This window comes from Oratosquilla oratoria, chromosome 13 (assembly GCF_046742065.1).
Source record: "Oratosquilla oratoria isolate Oo_2021 chromosome 13, ASM4674206v1, whole genome shotgun sequence".
Lineage (NCBI taxonomy): Eukaryota > Metazoa > Arthropoda > Malacostraca > Stomatopoda > Squillidae > Oratosquilla > Oratosquilla oratoria.
The window spans coordinates 21310903-21326066 of NC_134789.1; the positions used below are offsets into that span (position 1 = coordinate 21310903).

General features: G+C 39.9%; 1 protein-coding gene across 2 annotated transcripts in view; it reads left to right on the plus strand.

The window, feature by feature from the left end:
- Positions 1 to 332: 332 nt before the first annotated feature.
- Positions 333 to 15164, plus strand: part of LOC143032341 (uncharacterized) — a 61008-nt gene continuing 46176 nt past the window's right edge. Inside the window, exons 1-5 of one of the 2 annotated variants that reach the window (XM_076196922.1) lie at positions 333 to 388; positions 2247 to 2503; positions 3092 to 3190; positions 3414 to 4960; positions 5071 to 5222. In XM_076196922.1, coding sequence (XP_076053037.1) covers positions 2279 to 2503; positions 3092 to 3190; positions 3414 to 4960; positions 5071 to 5222 — 2023 coding nt within the window. In that variant the 5' untranslated portion in view covers positions 333 to 388; positions 2247 to 2278. Of the gene's footprint in view, positions 742 to 2246; positions 2504 to 3091; positions 3191 to 3413; positions 4961 to 5070; positions 5223 to 15164 lie in introns of both variants that reach the window. The other variant, XM_076196921.1, reaches the window with a different exon arrangement.

Sequence of the window (15164 nt, forward strand, 5' to 3'; positions counted from 1 at the left end):
GAGAGAGAGAGAGAGAGAGAGAGAGAGAGAGAGAGAGAGAGAGAGAGAGAGAGAGAGAGAGAGAGAGAGAGAGAGAGAGAGAGAGAGAGAGAGAGAGAGAGAGAGAGAGAGAGAGAGAGAGAGAGAGAGAGAGAGAGAGAGAGAGAGAGAGAGAGAGAGAGAGAGAGAGAGAGAGAGAGAGAGAGAGAGAGAGAGAGAGAGAGAGAGAGAGAGAGAGAGAGAGAGAGAGAGAGAGAGAGAGAGGTGGGGAGGGGGCGAAAAGAAGGAAAAGTACGCACCCGTACCTTCGCTTGGCTTACTTTCAGTACATAAACAAAGTGTTGCTATGGAAACCGCGTCGTAGGGCCTAGGATTCCTTTGAAGGAGTAAACACTTCACTTATTTTGTGGTACACCTTGGATGTTTTAAACGAAGTATATTAGGAGCAGGAACAACTGTCTATGTCTTCTTGCCCCCTCAAATAATCTACGATGCATAAAATAATATGGCATTGGAGTGTTTTCAAATTAATAAAGAATAATGCCTTGCATACGTGTGAAGTCCATTACACAAATGTATATATTTCTTAGATGTGAAAGCAGATTCTTCATAAACTTGAAGACACTTATGTCATAATCGTTTGCCCTAAAGATTCTGAAAGAAAAATATAAAATGGGTCTTTAATTTAGTGTACTCAATGTCAAATGTGTGGTTGGGGCTATCTACATAAGCTGATAAATCATAAGGAGCATAGCTTTCCAGGTATATTTAATCAAATTAATTTTTCTTTTCAAGTACATGGATCAAGCCTTTATAGTTTATTGAAGTTGTTTACTGTAGTAATTTCCCACTACTAGATTTATTTTCGTTATGAAGCTTCTCTGTCAATAAGTACTTGAATTCATTTTATTGTAGTTTAAGTTATTAGATATATTGATTTGGAAATTACTACAAATTTCCACAATGATACTATGTATATTTGGTTCTTGTTATTGAAACATGCATTATAGTATGGTATGCTTTGATCTTGATTTTTCAAGAATGCAATTGCATGGGCATGCAATATAATCCCAAGCAACCCTTTTACTAGTGTTGTCTTTGACTTTGACTTTGGTTTTGAAATATTTATGAGAAATATCCCTAATCCTTTTAGTACAGTATTATTTTGTAATTTTAAATCTCATGATTTGGCATACATACATACATATACCAAGGCTTTTTCCCCCTTACAAGGGGGGTAGCCAAAAAGAAAAAGGCATAAAATCATTCCCACCCATTCCATCCCTGAATACACTCCACACCCCTCCACCCTCCCTCTTATCTTAGCACCTCCTGGATGATGGGTCATCCCTGCACCTTGTCCACTGCCCTGTCCACTGCAATGAACAATAAAGTTGCTTCTAAATGGTATCACTACAATGAAAGAGTTAAGATATCTTAAGTTATCTTGCAGGAGACCCAATTAACCAGCAACAGCTACTAGGCAGACCTAGAAGTCACTCAGAGAAGAAATGTAGTGCTGTTGTCCAGGGATTGTTAGTGCAGTTGAATTAGTCAAGTTTGTGTGATTAGTTAGATTAAGATACAGGACCCCATGAACAGCTCTTTCCTATACACAACAGTAAGGTAATTACAGTTAGGTGAATGCATCCATTTTTCTCCCTTTCCTTGCATTTTTCTTCACCTCTTTTTACCCATTACCTCTCATTTACTTCCTTGTTTCTTTGCAGGCATTCTTTGTCTGTACTTTCTTTTCTGCCACTACCACTCTCACCCTCTAATTCCACTATTTCCTACCCTTCCTTCTGTTTCCACCCATTCTTCTCACCCCATACCCCTTTTTTGTCTACTTCCACTTCCCTCTTTTTCCACTACATATGTCTATTTTACTTAGTATTCAACCTTTTCCCCATTCTCACTCAACTCACTATTATTGAATATACCAAGAACTGATGCAAATAATGTCTTCATTCAGAATTGGCACAATGCATATATATGCTTGACAGAGTTTTAGAAGGATATCTTGAAATTGAAAAATGTGCCATTGTCTAATTTTGTTATATATAATTCTTCATATTGAGAAATGCGTTATCTTATAATATTCATCTTTTGAATATCAAATTATGTACGGTAGTGTTTGCACCAGGTATGAAAATTCATTGACTTATATTCATGATTAGAAGACCATGTTTCATCAGAAATTTAACATTAGTTTAGTCACTTAACTGAAGAGAATTTCATAGTTATTGATTACTCTGTTCCCCAAGAAAGTTCAAGACTGTCTGGGCAGAAATATGCCATGAGAGTTAGCCGAGCAAGAATAGGCTCAGCACAGCCATCTTGTTCAACAAGACCAGAATCTGGACGACCATCAGAATTTAGACGTTCCAGGCCTTTTAGGGGTCGACCCTCATCAGCTCCAGTCCCAAGCAGTCCAGCTCAACATCACTGTGGTGCTGCTAAAGAATTTGGTGCCAAAACAAAAGATGTTTCATCTCTAAACCTTACAATAGAAGGAAAATCGGTTTGTATCTTTCTTGGATTTATACCATATACATTGTCATGAGGAACCCATGGTGGGTATTTGCAAGTGGTGGCCCTGCAAGATACATATCAAAGAGAACCATCTCATTGCTGTTGGTTTTCATAACCTGTCACCACCTTCATCTCCATCTAGAAATGCAGTCTTGAAGGGCTGACATTCAATATCTGAATCAGGCCCAGGATCTCTTTGTCAACTTTGACTATGTTTTTTCCACCTTTCCCCATGAGGAAATAACTGACATCAGGAACTTCACCCCTTCTCCTACTACTGTACCCTGGTGACATACAGTCTCACACTAATAAATCATAGACACTAGTTCAATGTTTCTTTCCAGAGAGCCTGGGCACTATTGCCAGCCACTGTGTTGTGTTGTGGGTTCCCAGTCAATGAAACGCAAGGCAACAGTAATTTGTGTCATGAATATGAAGCTTTCTCTTGGATAAAAAAAGAATCTTAAATTCTGTATGCAACTTATGTGTACATTTTTAATTGTGGTCCTTAGGTTGTTTCATATTGTTTACATATAGGTAAATCAATTTGTATGTTCTTAGTAATCTATCCTTTCAGATTAAATCAATTGCATATGTTCCAAGACGTTTGCAAGCATCTGTAGTAAGGCATACACCCAATTGTGGATATGGTAGTTATTCATCAAGGAGAAGACAAGTATGTTTCGATTGATATACTATAGCATGATACAGAATATCATAACTGATATGTCATTTGTTTACTTTCCTATTGTGGCGGTTATTTATTTCTTTTTCTGCATATGACTAAATTAATGTATGAACAAAAAAGTCTCCTGTTGGCATGCTTTGTCATTGTAATCTAGTTAAAAGTGTTTACTGTGGTTCATATTTTTGGGTTCTCATTTGAAATGCTTTTCCAGGTTGTCACAAGTAGAAAACTTTGCCACCAATATTCACAAAAGCCAGTTGTGAGCAGTAGTTGCTTCTTGCGCTCAGGACATCAACCTGTTGGTGATTTTCATCAAGTTTCAATTCCTCTCAAGGAAACACACATCAAACCTAGGGATGGATTTGGAGAAACATTTACCATTAAAAAGGATGATTCTTTTGGTGGATATTATGAAACTAGTGTCAACCAAGGAATTTTAAGTGATCGTGAATATCTAACAGAATATTTAAGTAGACCAGTATCTAGGGTATTAGACAGAGAGGAAATTCATGATAATTTGTTGAGAAGTGTTTGGAAAGATGAAAATAATGACCTCAAAGATTTAAGTGATGACCATGGGTATGATGATCTATATAGTAGGGATATTTACAATCGAAGACCCTTATCTTTTAGTGTCAATACTAGTGTTAGTAGATTAGGTGCGACTTATCAAACATCAGGAGTGTCTGAATCTCAACATCATGTCACTTTCAAGCAACCAAAATGTGATATGGACACTATTTCTAATGATGGATCAGAATGTACAGTTATGAGTTTAGGGAAAAAGATACAGCTTATGGCAACATCTGATGATGACGAAAAACATGAAAAGGCATCTGATGAAAAACAAGAACAAAAAATAGTTGGAGTACAAAATTGGGATAGTGAGTGGAAGGAGCTATTACGTCAAAATAATGAATTATTGCTCAAACTTTCTAGTAGAGATGACCATTATCCCTGTCAAATCCAACCATTATTTGGAGAGTCACGGAGTGCAAATGTTCATCACATGAGCTCCCAGACTAATGGGGATAACAAGGAGAACATGGAGGATATTAATGTGTCAGAAGAGAATCCCCAAAGTCAACCACTGACTAGTTTACCTAATGATATGGAAAGTTTAGAGGAAGAATGTGTTTTAGAAGACATCATTGAAGAATCAAGTGGTAGTGAAACAAATAGTTTCCCCTTTGAGAGTGTTATTTTGAACGAAAGTAATTCTAATTTTGTATCACATGAAGTAGATGATTCTTCATGTAGTTCTCCTGTTCGGGAAAGTAAAGACATTTTGCAAGATTCCAGCCCAAGCCCAAATGTAGGCTGTACTGTAGAGGATCAAAACTCTACCAATGATAAGGAAAATTATAATAAATCAGCAAATCAGTCAGTACCATTTCCACAGCCTACTAAGCAAGCCACAGAGGCAATCGACTTTTCTTGCACTGCAAATTTACCCACACATCACACAGGTCAAGCAACTTCTTGTGTAATGCGTTGTCATCGTCCAAGGGAGTGGAAAGGAAAGCGACAAACATCAAAAGACTTAATGGATGTGTTGCAGTTGATAGAAGATGAAGAAAAAAAAGATGCCCAAAAATTAACTGATCGTAGTAATGATCTTCAACAAATGCTTGAAGCACTTGTGGAGTCTGAACAACATATAGAACCACCTATCCCTAAAGTTTCTTCCACTGAAACCAATACAGTTGTTAAAAGAAGAAATAGTTTGTTAGAAAGCCCCACAAAGTCAAATGATATGTAAGTCTGGTACAATTATTTTTTCTATGATATATGAAATATGTATAGTTCTTTACAGTTTGCAAGTACAATACTGAATGTTGTATAAAGGTCTTGTACTTTGTTTTTAGGTTGAAAAAGGAGTTCACTAGTCCACTACAAAGTTCCAGCAGTTCTCCAAAATCTGTTGCATCTCTTCCAGCCATTCAAGTTTTGGTAGAAAAAGTCCAGCTATTTACTCAAGACCTCTATGACAGATGGCAAGAAAGATTTGGTACAGATGGTATGTTTATGATTGTTTAATATGATCAAGTAAGTCAAAAAATATTTTAGACACATTGACAGAACAGTTTGGAGCATTGCTACTTCTGTTTGAGGCCAAGAGTGGAAACAGTTGGAGGCTACCTAGTGGAGTAAGTTTGCAGTAAGGACAAACCACATTAAATTCCTGTTTCAGAAAGTCCTCTGTGAAGAAACACCATTCTAGCCTTACCTGAGAGGGATTAGGACATGTTATTAAACCAAATATATCTTTCTATATACCAAAGGTTTCTTCCCCTTTATAAAGGAAGTAGCCAGTCAAGGCATAAACCCACCTCCACTCATCCCATTCCCATCTGTCACCCATTTATTTCCCTTTCATTTTCACTTCTCAGAGATGAAGGGCCATCCCTGTGTCCCACCCTGCCCAGGTCAGAAGCATTACAGCAAGACACAGTACATCCACAGCAGGGCCTCACCATGTCATTTATTGAGTGACCCTCTCTCCTTGTCTCTTCATGCAAAAAATAGAGAAAATAAGGAGAAACCCCTTTGGGTTGTGTCAATTCATTGTTCACTCAAAACCTTTCTCCACTCACACTTATCTCTTGTCTTCTAACTTCCCTGCTCAACAGATATTCATCTTTATCTCAGGGCCCCCTTCACCCCATCCATCTCATTCTGAGTCTTCCCCTCAAGTTCACTCTATTATTACTACTACTAGAAGAGAAGAAGCAATCTTTCACAGATTGGTTACAAAATAGGGTGAGAGAATCATAGGAGAGGTACAAAGAAAAGAGAGGAGAAGTAAAGCATAAGATAAAGGAGGCAAAGAGGAGAGCAGATGTGAAATAGGGTAAGAGTATGACAGAAAATTTTGAAAATAATAAAAAGATGTTTTGGAAAGAAATTAACCATTTCAGTACGACTCAAATTTTCATGCGCAATATTGGCTGCCAAACATACGATTCATGACACTACTACTATTCACATTATAAAACATAAAGTCACTGCTGCATTACTCATTATTTTTTACTCTGAGTAATAATAAACTCCGTCTGGGGTATTGGCTGCTTGTTATTGTGGCAAAGTAGCATGCAGTTGATACTTTAGGGTCTATATGCGGCACCCCTACAGACCAGAGCCACACATCATTTTGTCTATGATAGAGGAAAACTCTTCATAGAGAAATGATGACACTTTTATATTATGACTGTCCCTCCGTTATGCTGTCCCCCAACCCCTTTCTGCTGTCTTGTACCATTTCTCTGAGTATTCATTTTCTGCTGTGGGGGAATTCCCTGTGGTGGGGGAAAAGAATACTGCCACCAAGTAATTCCACTTGGATCATAAAAGGCGAAAAGAAAGGGACGGGGAATGGGACTAGGCATCCTTCTCCTTGTAGCCCCACAGGGGACATTCCTAAACGAAAAAGTAAAGGCATAAGAGGGTCTGGGAGTTTTCCGACCAGCACCCTAAGGTTTGGGTCTTTTAATGTGTGTGGATGTGGTACAGATGAGAGTAAAAGGGAAGAGATAGGTAGTATGTTTGTGAGAATAAAGATGGATGTGTTGGCTTTGAGTGAAACTAAGTTGAAAGGGAAGGGTGAGTGTAAGTTTGGGAGTATAAGTGGGAGGTTATCAGGAGTGAAGAGAGGGAGAGGGAGGGAAGGGGTGGCTCTTCTAGTAAGTGAAGAGATAGGTAAACGTGTAGTGGAGTGGAAGGAGGTTTCCTCAAGGATAATGTGGATGAAGGTGAAACTGGGAAAGGAGATGTGGGTCTTTGTAAGTGCATATGGGCCTGGCAGTGAGAAGAGTGTAGAAGAAAGGGAGGCCTTTTGGATAGATTTAAATGAGTGCATAGAGGAGAAATATGAATGTAATAGTACTGGGAGACCTTAATGGTAGGGTAAGAAATGGTCCAATTGATGGAGTGGTTGGGAAATGTGGAGTTCCAGGAAAGAATCGTAGTGGAGAGTTGATGGTGGAAATGTGTCTAGAAAGAGAGTTGGTGATAGCAAATAGTGTTTCGGAAGAAAGTCAAGCATAAGTACGCATGGGAGAGGGTGGTGGATGGAAGGGTGGTAGATAGAGCGTTGATGGATTATGTAGTGGTAAATAGGATTTTGATAGGAAGAGTTAAGGATGTACATGTGCTAAGGGGAGAGGGTGGGGGAATATCAGATCATTTTTTTGTGGAAGGTAAGTTGAGAGTGGAAGATAGATGGAGAAATAGGAAAGGGACAAAAGGTAGGGAGGTGCTTAGAGTGAACTCTTTAAATGAAAAGGAAAAGGAGAAGAAGTACAAGAAGAACTTGAAGGAGGAGAGGGAGGGAGTCAAGGATTGAGTAGAGCTAGGTGTGGAGGAGGAATGGGGATGGTTCAAGGAGGGAGTCACAAAGTGTGCAAGGATGGTGTGTGGAACAAGAAGGACAGGAGGAAATAGAAGGAAAGGTAGTGAATGGTGGGATGAGGAAACAAAGAAGGTTGTAGAAGAGAAGAAGCGAGCTTTCACAGATTGGTTACAAAATAGGACGAGGAAGTCATATGAGAGGTACAAAGAAAAGAAAAGAGAAGTAAAGCAAAAGGTAAAGGAGGCAAAGAGGAGAGCAGATGTGAAGTGGGGTAAGAGTAGGACAGGAAATTTTGAAAGTAATAAAAAGATGTTTTGGAAATAAATTAAGAGAGGAAGGGGAGGCAAATCAAGTAGAGAAGAAAAGGTAAAAGGTGCAGATGGAGAGATGATAATGGAAGAGAAGGCAGTAAGGGGAAGATGGACAGAATATTTTAGTGAGTTGCTAAATGTGAAGGAGGATAGGGAGGGAAAGATAGCTGCAGTGGAAAATGCTAAGAAAATGAGTGATGAGTGAGGAAAATGGAGGAGAAATAAGGAAGGATGAAGTGAAGGTAGTTGTTAAGATGATGAAAGCAGGTAAGGCACCTGGTCTGGATGGATGCCATGCAGAATGTCTAAAAAAAGGAGGTAGAGTGATGGTGGACTGGCTGGTGAGGTTATTTAATGTTTGCTGGAGAGAGGGTAGAGTGCTGGAGGACTGGAGGAGTGCCTGTATAGTTCCACTTTACAAGGGAAAAGGGGACAAGTGTGAATGTAGTAGTTTCAGAGGGATTAGATTGTTAAGTGTAGTTGGGAAGGCTTATGGGAGGATCTTGGTTGAGAGGATTAGGAGAGGAACAGAGGGAGTAATTGGTGAGGAACAGTATGGATTTAGGACAGGTAGCGGTTGTGTAGATCAGATCTTTGTGGAAAGACAAATATGTGAGAAAGCTATAGGAAAGGGGAAGGATGTTTTTTGGGCCTTTATGGATCTGGAAAAGGTTTACGATAGGGTAGACAGAAAGGCACTGTGGGAGGTTATGCAGATTTATGGGATAGGAGGAAAGCTTCTAGGAGGTGTCAAGAGTTTTTATGAGAGTAGTAGAGCTTGTGTCAGGATTAGAAATGGAGAGAGTTAGTGGTTCGAGGTAAAGGTGGGACTTCGTCAAGGATGCGCTATGTCGCCCTGGCTGTTCAACTTATACATGGATGGGGTAGTGTGAGAGGTAAATGCAAGGGTAGTGGGTCAGGGATTGGAGATGGTTAAAGAAAATGGAGAAAAGTGGGAGGTGAGCCAGCTGTTGTTTGCTGACGACACTGCACTTGTGGCAGGATCAGAGGAGGGACTGAGGAAGTTGGTGAGAGAGTTTGGGAGAGTATGTGATAGAAGAAAGCTAAAGATAAATGTGGGTAAAAGTAAGGTGATGAGATGTACAAGGGGTGAAAGTGGCAATAGACTGGAAGTGAGCATTAAGGGAGAGCGACTGGAGGAAGTGGATAGTTTTAGATACTTGGGTGCAAATGTGGCAGGAAAAGGTGGAGTGAAGGTGGAGGCAGAATGTAGATTGAGAGAAGCAAGTAAATGCCTTGGTGGATTGAAGAGTGTAATGAGGAATAGACATTTGGGAATGGATGCTAAGAGGAGACTGTATGAAGGAGTGATTGTGCCAACAGCACTGTATGGGGCAGAAACATGGAACATAAAAGAGGAAGAGAGATGGAGTTTGAATGTGTTTGAGATGAGGTGTCTGAGAAGTATGATGGGGGTTACTAGGCTAGATAGAGTGAGAAATGAGGTGAGGAGAAGAACAGGGGTGGAAAGGGAGCTGGGAGATAGGGTTGATGAGAGAGTATTAGGATGGTTTGGACACATGGAAAGAATGAGTGAAGAAAGACTAGTAAAAGAGGTATGGAAGGCAGATGTGGAGGGAGTGAACATGAGGGGACATCCTAGGATGAGGTGGATGGATGGGGTGAAGGGGGCTTTGGGGAAGAGAGGAATGTCTGTTGAGGAAGGACGGAAGAGGACAGAAGACAGAGGTGAATGGAGAATGGTTGTATATAGATGATGTTGTGATGTATGAGGTGGAATGGGCGGGGGATGGAGGGTGAGGTAGTACAGGTACTCCTCGTTTAACGACCTACTCGGTTAACGACAACTCGGAGTAACGACGGGCTTTATGACGTCGTTTAACGTAAATCTGCCGAAGTTACGACGTCGTGTACGATAATTAAGTTGGCTGAGGCAAATTTGTATGATGTTATAATTGAACTTGTACGGTGGATATTAGCTGTGAGGTAAAGTGTTCTGAAGCTTAGGTCTACATTACCATCCTGCAAGCTGCAAAAACTACCTTGGGTACAGTGTATACCGGTAGTGGTAAATTTTTAGTTTTGACCATGGGCGCAATATAACAATAGAAAATTAATTTTGTAAATTATAATGTATCAACGTAATATGCAATTTTGTGAGCGGAAATGAAAAAAAAAATGCTAAAACAGATTTCGTAAGTAACGAAGTCATGTCGGACGAATGGTACACCATGTTTGTTATGATAGATGCCGATGTCGAAGAAATGAAAGGATGATAAATTAATTCGTCTAACCTAAACTAAACTAACCTAACCTGTGTTTAATAAATCATTACCTGCAAATTAAATGTCATCCGGCTCGTCCTCGTTGTCGTCGTCGTGAGAGACATTGGCAGACGACAAGATGGCGTCCTGAGCCTATGCTACCGACTTCGTTCATTAGCATATTTTCTTGTAGCAAGGTATTTTTTACTTTCATTTCCGCCCACAAAATTGCATATTACGTTGATACATTTTAATTTACAAAATTAATAATTAATTTTCTATTGCTATATTGCACACATGGTCGAAACTAAAAAAATACCCCGGTATTCAATATGGAATGTCAGCATATGCGGATTTGGTCATATACGGTAATTTTAGGAACCTAACCACCGTAAATAAACAGTAAATAAAGCTTCAATGTACTGTATAAAAGAGGAAAAATACACAAAAATAAAGATACATGTATTGCTGGACATTATACATACAGTACATGTACGTATATGTATACACTTTCGCTTAACGACCAATTCGGTTAACGACGGCGCGCTGGTCCCAATTGTCATCGTTAAACGAGGAGTACCTGTATGTGTGAGCAAAATTTGACGCAGCCTGAAGGGATTTCTCCCCATCTTCTCCTTTTATGCATGGGGGGACAGAGAGGGGGGGTTGCCGATTTAATGAAGCGGCCTTGCTGTGGATGTGCTGTGTCTTGCGACACTGCTTCTGACCCAGGGCAGTGGACAAGGTGCAGGGATGACCCGTCATCCAGGAGGTGCTAAGATGAGAGGGAGGGTGGAGGGGTGTGGAGTGTATTCAGGGATGGAATGGGTGGGAATGATTTTATGCCTTTTCCTTTTTGGCTACCCCCCTTGTAAGGGGGAAAAAGCCTTGGTATATGTATGTAATAATAAACACAGAAAATGTGATCAAACCTGTTCACAGAATCCATGGGTAACTCATGTACAACTACAAAAAATATATATAATCAATATCCTCATGTACTTACTCATGCCTCATGACACATATGTGGGCATCATCATACCAAAGTGGTTAAGAGAAGAAGAGGAAGCAAATCAAGTAGAGAAGAAAAAGTAAAAGGTGCAGATGGAAAGACGATAATGGAAGAGGAGGCAGTAAGAGGAAGATGGGCAGAGTATTTTAGGGAGTTGCTAAATGTGAAGGAGGATAGGGAGGGAAAGGTAGTTACAGTGGGAAGCGCTTAGAAAATGGCAATGATTAGTGAGGAAAATGGAGGAGAAATAAGGAAAGATGAAATGAAGGCAGTTGTTAAGATGATGAGAGCAGGTAAGGCACCTGGGTTAGATGGATGATATGCAGAATGTCTGAAAAAGGAGGTACAGTGATGGTGGAATGGTTGGTGAGGATATTTAATGTTTGTTTAAGAAAGGGTAGAGTGCTGGAGGAGTGCCTGTATAGTTCCACTTTACAAGGGGATCAGTTAAGTGTAGTTGGGAAGGTTTATGGGAGGATTTTGATTGAGAAGATTAGAAGAGGAACAGAGGTAATTGGTGAGGAACAGTGTGGGTTGAGGACAGGTAGGAGTTGCATGGATCAGACTTTTGTGGTAAGACAGATATGTGAGAAACCTTTGGGAAAAGGTAAGGATCTTCTTTGGGCTTTTATGGATCTGGAAAAGGTTTATGACAGGGTAAATAGGAAGGCACTGTGGGAGGTATTACAGATGTATGGGATAGGAGGAAAGCTTTTAAGAACAGTCAAGAGTTTTTACAAGAGTAGTAGAGCTTGTGTTAGAATCAGAAATGGAGAGAGTGTTTGAGATAAAGATAGGACATTGTCAGGGATGTGTTATGTCGCCTTGGCTGTTCAATTTATACATGGATGGGGTGATGCAAGAGGTAAATGCTAGGTTGGGGGTTGGAGATGGTTAAAGAAAATAGAGAAAAGTGGGAGGTAAGCCAGTTGTTTGCTGATGACACTGCGCTTGTAGCAGGATCAGAGGAGGGATTGAGGAAGTTAGTGACAGAGTTTGAGGTGTGCAAAAGAAGGAAGTTGAAGATAAATGCAGGTAAAAGTAAGGTGATGAGATGCACAAGGGGAGAAAGTGGCAGCAGACTGGAGGTGAGTGTTAAGGGAGAGAGATTGGAGGAAGTGGATAGTTTTAGATACTTGGGAGCAAATGTGGTGGGAATGGGAAGAGTGGAGGTGGAGGTAGAATGTAGATTGAGAGAAGCGAGTAAATGCCTTGGAGGATTAAATAGTGTAATGAAAAATGGACATTTGGGAATGGATGCCAAGAGTAGATTGTATGAAGGAGTGATTGTGCCAACAGCACTGTATGGGACAGAAACATGGAACATAAGAGAGGAGTTTGAATGTGTTTGAGATGAAGTGCCTGAGAAATATGATAGGGGTTACTAGGCTGAATAGAGTGAGAAGCGAGGAGGTGAGGAGGAGAATGGGGGTGGAAAGGGAGTTGGAAGATAGGGTTGATGAAAGAGTATTGGGATGGTTTGGACACATGAAAAGAATGAGTGAAGAAAGATTAGTAAAAGAGGTGTGGAAAGCAGAGGTGGAAGGAGTGAACATGAGGGGGTGACCAAGGATAAGATTGATGGGGTAAAAGGGGCATTGTGAAAGAGGGGAATTTTTGTTGAGGAAGGACAGGAGAGAACAGAAGATAGGGGTGAGTGGAGAATGGTTGTGTATGGATGATGCTGTGATGCATGAGGGGGGAATGGGTGAGAGATGGGGGTGAGGTGAGGGAGTATGTGTGAAAAATAAATTGATACAGCCTGAAGGGATTTTTCCCTGCCTTCTCCATTTCTGCATGAGGGGATGGGGAGGGGGGTTGCCAATTTAATGAAGCGGTCTTGCTTTGGATATGCTGTGTCTTGTGACACTGCTTCTGACCTAGGGCAGTGGGCAAGATGCAGGGATGACTCATCATCCAGGAGGAGCCAAGATAAGAGGGGAGGGTAAATGGGTGTGGAGTATGTGGGGATGGATTGGGTGGGAGTGTTTTTTGGCTACCTCCTTTGTAAGGGGGAAAAAGCCTTTGGTATATGTATTTTACCTAGTTGTATTTTTGGGAAGGGGAGCTACGCTCATGGTGTCCCACCTATGTATCTTGCAGTGTCTAGTTTGCTCTTAAACTCATGAATAGTTTTTGTGCACACTATTTCATTGTCCAGTTTGTTCCAAGTGTCCACTACTCTATGTGGAAAACTGATTTTCTTCAGATCTCTTCTGTAGCTATGTTTTTTTATTCTTTCCATGTCCTCTTGTGCTTCTCTTGTCCCAATTTAACAAATCCTCTCTATCGAGTATTTCTGTGCCCTTCATGATTCTGTAGATGGTCAGTAGGTCACTTCTTTCTCTTCTTTGCTCCAGAGTCGGTAACTCCAGTTTAGCCAATCTCTCCTCATATGACAAATTTGCAAGTGCAGGTGCCATTTATGTGGCTGCTCTCTGGATTCTTTCTATTTTCTTTATATTCTTTTTGGTACTGGGTGACCACAATGTTGCCTTATCAGTGTGACCAATATTTTTTTAATAATTTCTTTGTCCAAATATGTAAATGCCACTTTTATTGATCTTAGCAAGTCGTAGGATTCTCCAACAATTTTGTTTATCTGTTTATCATAGGACAAGTCATTTGAAATAATTACACCCAAATCTTTTTCGGATCTCTCCTTCTTTACCTCCTTGGTTCCAATTTTATATTGTCCTGATATTCTGTTTTTGCTTTTTCCAAACTCCATTATGCTACACTTCTTAATATTGAAGTCCACTTCCCATTTCTAACTCCAGTTCCATACCTTATTCAGGTCTTCCTGCAGTGATTTGCAATCCTTTTCAGTTTTTACTTTCCTTAACAGTTTGGCATCGTCTGCAAAGAAGCTCATGTAACATTTCACATCATCATCCATGTCATTCACATAAATAGCAAACATTATTGGAGCCAATACAGATCCTTGTGGTACTCCACTGCTCACCTCTTTCCAACCTGAATATTGTTCTCTGAGCACTACTCTCATCTTTCTACCAATCAAGAAGTCCTCCATCCATTTTAGTAGGTTCCCTTTCTTTTGGTATTTTTCCTTCTTTAAGTGAGCAACTTATTATGTTAGGTTTTTTGTCCATTAGTTCTTCTTTGCATTCTTTTAGAATCCAATTTGCAATTCCATCTGGGCCATGTGATTTCCTGACATCAAGGTTTGATAGATGTTCCAATATTTCTTTTTGTGTTATTGTTATCTCGCTCATGGGGGGATATTCCTTTCATTACCTTCATCCCAATATTGTGCTTTCTCACTCGTGAAGACAGATTTGAAGTGATTATTCATGACTTCGGCCATTTCTAATTCTTCTGTGTATTCTATATTCCCTTGGCGTAGTTTTACCATTTCTTGTTTGTTTTAAAGTTTACCATTCACATATCGATAGAATAGCTTAGGTTGCTCTTTGCATTTATATATAATATTCTTTTTATGGTTCCTATTTTCCTCTCTTCTCACTTTAACATACTCATTCCTATAGTTTATATAAACTTGCCATTTTCCAGGTTTTTTATCTTTTCTCCATCTTTTCCAAGCTCTGTCCCTTCTATCTTTTGCCTCACTGCATCTTTTGCTGAATCAGCACTCAATGTACACTCTAGCTTCTGTCTTGGTACATGCCTATTCACCCCTTCATTGTAATTATCCATCAAGATATTCCATTTCTCTTCCACTTTTGTCTCTTCCATATAAAATTTTTCCCAGTTTGCATTCTGGAAGAATTTCTTTTGTTTTGCAAAGTCCGTTTTGTTGTACATCAATCTTCCTTTCTTATGCTTTTCATTTCTCTCCATGTATATTTCTTCCTTTAGTTCAGTCTCAATGAGTATATGGTCACTCTTTCCAATTGATGTCTTGTATTGGATTTTATCCACAATTTCAGGTTCTGTTGTAAATATTAAATCTAGTTTCGACAGTTCCTCGTTATTTCTGTATCTGGTGTTTTCACTGACCCACTGAGTCATTGTATATTCCATGGTCATGTCCAGTAGTACATTACCCCACAAGTCTTTT